Source organism: Tripterygium wilfordii, chromosome 5, assembly GCF_013401445.1.
Source record: "Tripterygium wilfordii isolate XIE 37 chromosome 5, ASM1340144v1, whole genome shotgun sequence".
NCBI classification, from domain to species: domain Eukaryota; kingdom Viridiplantae; phylum Streptophyta; class Magnoliopsida; order Celastrales; family Celastraceae; genus Tripterygium; species Tripterygium wilfordii.
Genome location: NC_052236.1, coordinates 10,510,320 through 10,517,602, shown reverse-complemented (window position 1 = coordinate 10,517,602; position 7,283 = coordinate 10,510,320). Strand labels below are relative to the sequence as shown.

General features: G+C 39.1%; 2 protein-coding genes across 4 annotated transcripts; both read left to right on the top strand.

Moving 5' to 3' along the window:
• LOC119998733 (probable polygalacturonase) lies at positions 1-2,498 on the top strand. The gene is made up of 3 exons (XM_038846125.1): positions 1-613; positions 829-1,160; positions 1,805-2,498. Exons 1-3 carry the CDS (start codon positions 57-59, stop codon positions 2,332-2,334), a joined length of 1,419 nt encoding a protein of 472 aa, XP_038702053.1. The 5' UTR covers positions 1-56; the 3' UTR covers positions 2,335-2,498.
• Positions 2,499-3,532: 1,034 nt separating this feature from the next.
• Positions 3,533-6,886, top strand: LOC119998732 (OVARIAN TUMOR DOMAIN-containing deubiquitinating enzyme 4-like). Of its 3 annotated transcripts, none has more exons than XM_038846123.1 (6): positions 3,533-3,740; positions 4,787-5,406; positions 5,522-5,649; positions 5,944-5,984; positions 6,363-6,461; positions 6,595-6,886. In XM_038846123.1, exons 2-6 carry the CDS (start codon positions 4,809-4,811, stop codon positions 6,764-6,766), a joined length of 1,038 nt encoding a protein of 345 aa, XP_038702051.1. In that variant the 5' UTR covers positions 3,533-3,740; positions 4,787-4,808; the 3' UTR covers positions 6,767-6,886. The 3 variants fall into 3 exon arrangements, with proteins under 3 accessions (XP_038702051.1, XP_038702049.1, XP_038702050.1); XM_038846121.1 differs by lacking the exon at positions 3,533-3,740 and adding an exon at positions 4,206-4,520; XM_038846122.1 differs by lacking the exon at positions 3,533-3,740 and adding an exon at positions 4,213-4,520 and having other exon boundaries at positions 5,528-5,649.
• Positions 6,887-7,283: the final 397 nt, after the last annotated feature.

Here is a 7,283-nt window from a genome sequence, read left to right as displayed (position 1 = left end):
AGAGAGAGCATAAAGTACAGCAAGCGCCACCATAGAAAGTCAAACCAACTTCACCAATGGCTGCTAAACTTTACCAATTACTCACGCTTCTCAGTCTCGTAATCCCTTTGACCCAGTCAGAACCTTCCACGTCCTCGCCCCTCTTCCTCTCCGTCACCGACTTCGGCGCCGTCGGCGACGGCCTCCACTACGACACTGCCGCCATCCAATCCACCATAGACGCGTGTAACCATTCACCATGCCACGTCACCTTCCCGCCAGGCAGGTACCTAACAGCTACCATACGCCTAAGATCTGGCGTCGTGTTGGAGATCGAGAAGAACGCGACCGTCCTCGGGGGCACGAAATTGGACGACTATCCACCGGAGATGGATAGGTGGTATGTGATACTGGCGGAGAACGCGACCGACGTGGGGATAACGGGGGGAGGGACGGTGGACGGTCAGGGCCTGTCGTTTGTGGAGAGATTCGATGAGAGAAAGAACGTGATGGTGAGCTGGAACCGGACTGGGGCTTGCTACGGTGACGAGTGCAGACCCAGACTCGTTGGCTTCATTGGCTGCTCGAATGTTTGGGTCTCCAATGTTTCGTTGATTGAACCGGCCTACTGGTGGTGAGTACATTTTCTGTACTATATTTATAGTTCTTACAGTCATCAGACCAATCTTAATAAATATCTAACTTATTTCATGAAATGACTGGAACCATTTGCAAGAAATGCTATTGCAATGAATGATAAACACCCAGAGAGAACTTATTCAGTTGGAAGCTTGAATGGAATTTGAGTTTTTAGGGAAAATATTTTTATGGTTATATTGCATTTTGCAGCTTGCACATTGTTGGGTGTGAGAATACATCCATTCAAGATGTTCTGATATATGGAGACTTTAATACGCCTAACAATGATGGCATAGATTTGGAGGATTCAAATAATACAATCATCACAAGATGCCATATTGATACAGGAGATGATGCGATTTGTCCGAAGACATACAATGGACCTCTTCACAATTTAACAGCTACAGACTGTTGGATTCGAACAAAATCATCAGCTATTAAATTTGGTAGTGCCAGCTCTTTCAATTTCAAGGGCCTGGTTTTTGACAATATCACAATTGTGGATTCTCACAGAGGGCTTGGATTCCAGATACGTGATGGAGGTACCACCACTCCACTCCCCTTGCATTTCTGTTTCTATTATCTGTCCCTTGGATATGGAATTAGTGTTCTTAGTACTTTCTCACGTACTCTTAGAAGTTTAGAACATAGATAATTATAGTAAATGGCCTATATACTGGATGAGAGAATGTGAGTTTCCTTTCCATGGTAATTTTTCTAGACAGCTATTGGTTTTACGGCCAGAAAGATGGATTTATTAAGTGGATACCATATTTGATATGACTCCTTTGGACACATTTAAATGCTTATATTTTTCTGCGTCGTTATGAATAGGTGTCATATCAAGCTGTTGGTGCTTTTTTGTTCGAGGGTTGTGTTGGTACCTATCTAGTCAATTTGCATTTAGTTCATGACAGCCCAATGTACTGCTTTAGTCTTTTTCCTATGTTATGGTCCTTATCGGTTGCTCTAAAAGGTTACAAGAACAAGAGGAGAAGATCTTGAAGCAATTTCTTCAACCCCCCTATTGAGATTAAAACTTAAGTGCAAAACTTGGTTAATCTCTTTGTTTAGCCAAACTCGTAGTTTCATTTCATACTGGTCTATTTATCTTGTAGAAACGAGCAGAGCCTTCTTCCGTATGTCTTTTCCATTGTCTTTTGAATTAATCATTCATATTGTGCAGGAAATGTAAGCGATGTTACTTTCTCAAACATCAATATCAGCACAAGATACTACGACCCTTCATGGTGGGGGAGAGCGGAGCCTATTTACATGACAAGCTGCCCCCGAGACTCAACTTCAAGGGAGGGTTCAATCTCAGATGTACTCTTCATTAACATTACTGCCAATTCTGAAAATGGAGTTTTCTTGTCGGGTTCTAAACACGGGCTACTCACAAATATAAGATTTATCAATATGAACTTTACTTACAATAGATGGACCAACTATTCTGGTGGATTAGTGGACTACAGGCCAGGATGCCAGGGGCTTGTTAAGCATTCCACTGCTGGGATCATCATGGAGAACATGAAAGGTTTTGATGTTGAAAATGTTAGTATGTGGTGGTCTGATGATCATGGAAGAAGGCAATGGAATAATCCCCTGGATTTCAGGCCATCAACTGTAAATGGCATCTCATTGATTAATTTTCATTCAGATTCGTATCAACAACAAGAGAAGGCAACGCAAAAACTCAGCTTCAATTCTTCATGAAGGTACGCACTGCAGTCTAATTTATGATTCTTTTCATTAGATGGGGGGATGTTGTCATTGGAATGATTGAATGTCATTTGTAGAAAGAACACGCTTTTCTGAACTGGAAGATATGTAATGAAGAATTACATTTTTTTTTTAATGAAGGCTTACATTTACTTGTATTGTTTTCACCAGAAAAAGGTGCTGTAACCATTTACAGCCTCTGAAATGAAGTTGGTTTGGAAATTGTGTTTTCTGCTTACATTTACTTGTATTGTTTTCACCAGAAAAAGGTGTTGTGACCATTGACAGCGTCTGAAATGAGGTTGGATTGGAAATTGTGTTTTCTGCTGTGACTGTGTAATGTGTATATGGTTGTTCAATGTCAAGTTACTGAGAATGGTGATGGGTTCAATAATATGGAGAATAAATTGTTCCCAAACTAAAGAGGTTATCCATTCGAGACTTCGAGTGGAGTATTGTACACTCTGGCCCTTCCCTTGCGGTTTTATTCCATAAAATTATTCCGTATTCCCCACTCTAACCCATGACCTTGTGGAAATGGTATCCTTAAATCTCAAGATTCAGGAAAAACTTCACCATCCTGACTATCAACCATACAGAGTAGCACCTGCTTGAAGACCATTCCAAAACAGTTATTGTGAATGCATCAGGGTTCACTGTTTTGAGTTAAGTATATGAATGCAGAGTTTTGATTCGGTTCATCAGACTCATTGTTTCAAACTTGAATTTAATAATGGACTGTCCAAAGCTGAGGATTGTGATTGGGGAAATAAAAATAATGTTCAAAACCTCTAAAATATGATTCCATTTTACCTCCAATTTTAATTGAAGTGTTGGATGTAAAGTCGTCTGCATATATATTTATAATTAATAACTATTCACATACTACGTAGATTTGGGGGTAAAAAGTGATTCATATTTTAGGGTTTGTAACATTACTCGGAGTCGAAGATAATTTGAACGAGTTAAATTTTTCTAATTTTTTTTATGGGAGAGGCGACATAAAAGTCAAAGTTAGAGGCCGGGCCACTACGGAATCCATAACCCAATGCTTTTGGGCCGAGTACACTTTAGGCCCGGATTTGTGGATTTTCTGTTTCATACTTTCATTTGCAATTAAACGAAATTAATAATAAAAGAAAATCAAACGTCGTCGTTTAGGGAGACAAGACGGACAGAGGCAGAGCGCTCTAATGTAAAATACAAGAGCTAGTAATCTCACCAAGAAGGCATGGTTTCTCTTCGGTGGGAGGTTTTGTTAATGGACTATCAACTAATTCTTTCCTTCAAGGCCTTCCTTTCTATCTCATCGAAACTTCCCCCGATCTCTCTGCCTTTTGTTGATTCACGTATAGCTCCTTCTCGGCGGTTCTTCTTCCGCGGCTAGTCCCAGAGGATCGGTATGTCGGTTCTGCTACTTTTTCCTTGTCTTTTTTACTTGGGCATTTGGTGGCAGTTGACAATGCTTCATTGATTTGGCTAGAACCTGCTGTTGATTTTGCTATAGCCTTCATTGCGTGATTTCGTGAATGTTTTGGAGAGGATTATTTGCGATTTTTGGTTTTAATTATTCTCGGAATTGTCAACAATAATTGTGATATTTCTACACTGTTAGTCCTGAATCTTTTTGAATTTTCCTTTAATCAGTTTTTTCTTGGACTTGATTTACAATTGATGCAGTTTGGTTTCCATTTACGAGGATAAATTTTCGAATTTCTTTGATGGCTCAGTACTTGACTATTGGATTTTATGGTTTATGGATTTTATGTTGTTCCATGAGATCGTATATAATCATAGAAAATGGCCAAATGTTGGATAATATGATGCGATTATACAAGTTGATGAGTTATCTAATAGGATGATTAGACTTGTGGATTGAGAGAGCGTGCTGATCTAATGCTCCCACTTTGCCAATTCATATAAGTTTAAAGAGGAAAGTACCAAACTTTGATTTGCTTTTCGTTATGGATTCTTAAGTTTGATTTGAGTTGTAGATCTTACATGAGTTCAGCGAAACAAGATGAGGAAACCAACCCCGACCTAATATGATCCAGGCTTTTGCTTATTTCTGTTTACATGAAACCTTGACAAGCAGACCATGGGTTTAGGAAATCAAGCCAAAAACTGCAAATAGAGTTCTTACATTAAATGGTGTCATGCTCAGGGAAGCACTTGTAGATGTAAGTCAGTTCTTAGTGTATGTTGTCATTTACACAAGCATCTTCTATCTGTGATTTATACAATGTTGCATGTAAATCAATGCTTAATGTATTTCCCGAGGAACAAAGAGAACTTTTTTTCAGATCATTGTTTTTACATGTTTTAGCCAACATCTTTCTTTTGAGTCTTCACCTGGAAAATTTCATAAAGAAGCAAAAGTGCCTCTATATATTTATGTTCTTCGTAATGATTGGTTACACAAATTAATTGCAATCTGCAACCTCAGGCTATGTGATAAAGTGAATACCATGATTCCTGCCTCCACGAGCATATGTAAGAAGAATGTTGGCGGATTGAGTGGGTGTATTCGGAGACAGATGGGCAGAAGTATTCGTGGCGTGGTGTCCCAAGGACAACCAACCACCAGCTGTTTTGGTCAAAATACTTGGCATTCAAAAATAAGCAATGTCACCTTTGCTGTATCAAGGAGAGTCTCTCGATCTTCTGTTGTTAGCTTCCAGACACCTCAGGGAAATTGCTTCCAGTTGGGCTTTTGCAAGCAAATGGGTAATTCGTGTTCATTGGCACTTAAGTGTTTAGTCAATGCTGAAGGATCTGTTAAGAACTTCCTAGATATTTCATCACCTCGCCGAAGTATGAGCATGAGATTCTTGTTACCGAAACAAAGAGTGTTTTCAAAGATCAAGTGTGATGTGGGACCAATATCTTGGAAACGAGGATGTGCTTCTGCTGGCTTCTCATTTCGTATGTTGACTTGCTATTCAAGTTATAAGCCAACATATGCCAAAGCAGATGGAGGAAAGAAGGACGAGGAAGATGGATGTGATTTGTTGTATGTTAAATCCTCACATGGGAAGAGAGTTTATACCGACTACACTGTAATTGGTAAGTGATGAATTCATAAATTTAAACTATTTTTTGCTTATGTACCAAACAGCCAAAGCCTCCCTAATTAAATTGACTTCCAAACATTTGTTTCAGTGTAGATAATTATTCATAGTTGCAGGAATTCCTGGAGATGGAAGATGTTTGTTTCGTTCTTTGGCTCATGGGGCTTGTTTACGATCTGGGAAAACAGCTCCGAAAGAGAGGCTTCAGAAGGAACTAGCAGATGACTTGCGAGCTAGAGTATATTTCTCTTACTCTTCTATCATGACAAATACTAAAAGTTGATAGTTTGCTTAAAAGGCTGAATGATTGAAGCACCCTCTTCACTCTCTCTCTCCCCCCTCCGCCTTCTCTCCCCGACCCGTCTCCCCTCCTCTCTTCACTGTAAGATAGTCTGTTTTCCCTTTATTTGATGATTCACATAGGCTGACTTTGCCTTTCCTAATTATATTTTACAGAGTTGTATTTACTGCTTGAAAATCCCTCTCATAAACTATCACCTAATTAAACTGATGGAAATGTTAAATTTGTCAGATTGCTGATGAGTTTATAAAAAGAAGGGAAGAGTCAGAGTGGTGAGTGATCTGTTTGTACGCTTATACCTTTCTGCAACCATTTTGTACTTTGACATAAATTAACATAAGCTGATTATGAAAGCCAATTTCCTTTTAATTGACATCATTTTACTAGAAAGAACGACTGAGCTGCGCTATGATAGTTCTATTCGAGGGTGTTCTTTTCTTGCAAACACACTATCTAAGAGATTAATGTCATCATGTTTGTCTAATCTCGAACACGAACATGATGAATGTTTTTGTATTGGGTTTAGGCATCATCTTGAGGAAATACGCTAAGTCTATATCCATCATATCTAATTGTAGCTGTTTATTTTTTATTAAGAATCTGATTATAGCCGTCCTAACTTCTTATTTGATGGTTTCCATTATCAATAGGTTTGTAGAAGGTGATTTTGACTCGTATGTTGCACAAATGAGGAAGCCACGTGTATGGGGAGGTGAACCCGAAATGTTCATGGCATCGCACGTTCTACTGTGAGTCTCTCTCTTGTCACACCCACAAGTCCCACAACAGCATGAACACAAGCATCTGGTTGTATGTGCCAGAGTCCATACACGGTTACTTTCTCACACAACTGTCAACGAATATGCTATATGGGGTTTTCAGGATGCCTATAACAGTCTACATGCGCGACGACGAAGCTGGTGGGCTGATATCAATTGCCGAGTACGGCCAGGAGTATGGCAAAGAAGATCCAATCAGAGTTCTCTATCACGGTTTTGGTCACTATGATGCGCTGCAAATCCCTGGCAGGAAGGGTAGTAAATCTAAACTTTGAGGATACTTTTCTGCTGAAAGGGTACCAAGAACTAACAATTGTATCATTATTTCTGGTTAAGAACAATCATTTGTATCACATATGTTGGCAAATCCCAATTCATGAAGCCTTCACTAGTAATCATCAACGCCTTATAACAGCCTCATTTTGTTGGGACTTGTCCATTGCGGATACCCATGAGGTTCTTCATACCCTCATGGGCTAACGTAGTTTTAAATGTATCAGGCTATAAAAGACCTGGGCCGACTGGGAAAATGAGCCGTAGCATTATTTTTGATAAGGTTGGTGTTAAAACAACACCACCATATGGAAGCATTTTTAAAGCACATAACACAAAAAGAATTCAGCCATTTTAGTGACGCCCTATGTTCACATAGACGATACAAGGTCTCATTCACCATTACAGGCAGAAAAATGGGTTCAAATTATAATTATCTCACATGCTATGATAGATTTAAATTAAAAAATAACACTATAATTTGAATATTTAAATTAAAAACTGTAAAAATGAAAAAAG

Excerpts from the sequence above, each read along its gene's own strand:
- LOC119998732 (XM_038846121.1), top strand. Across the intron at positions 5,407-5,521 it reads TACCGACTACACTGTAATTG|TTGCAGGAATTCCTGGAGAT; the intron begins GTAAGTGATGAA and ends AATTATTCATAG. Across the intron at positions 5,650-5,943 it reads CAGATGACTTGCGAGCTAGA|ATTGCTGATGAGTTTATAAA; the intron begins GTATATTTCTCT and ends TAAATTTGTCAG.
- LOC119998733 (XM_038846125.1), top strand. The coding sequence starts at position 57 with ATGGCTGCTAAACTTTACCAATTACTCACGCTTCTCAGTCTCGTAATC. Across the intron at positions 614-828 it reads ATTGAACCGGCCTACTGGTG|CTTGCACATTGTTGGGTGTG; the intron begins GTGAGTACATTT and ends TGCATTTTGCAG. Across the intron at positions 1,161-1,804 it reads ATTCCAGATACGTGATGGAG|GAAATGTAAGCGATGTTACT; the intron begins GTACCACCACTC and ends CATATTGTGCAG.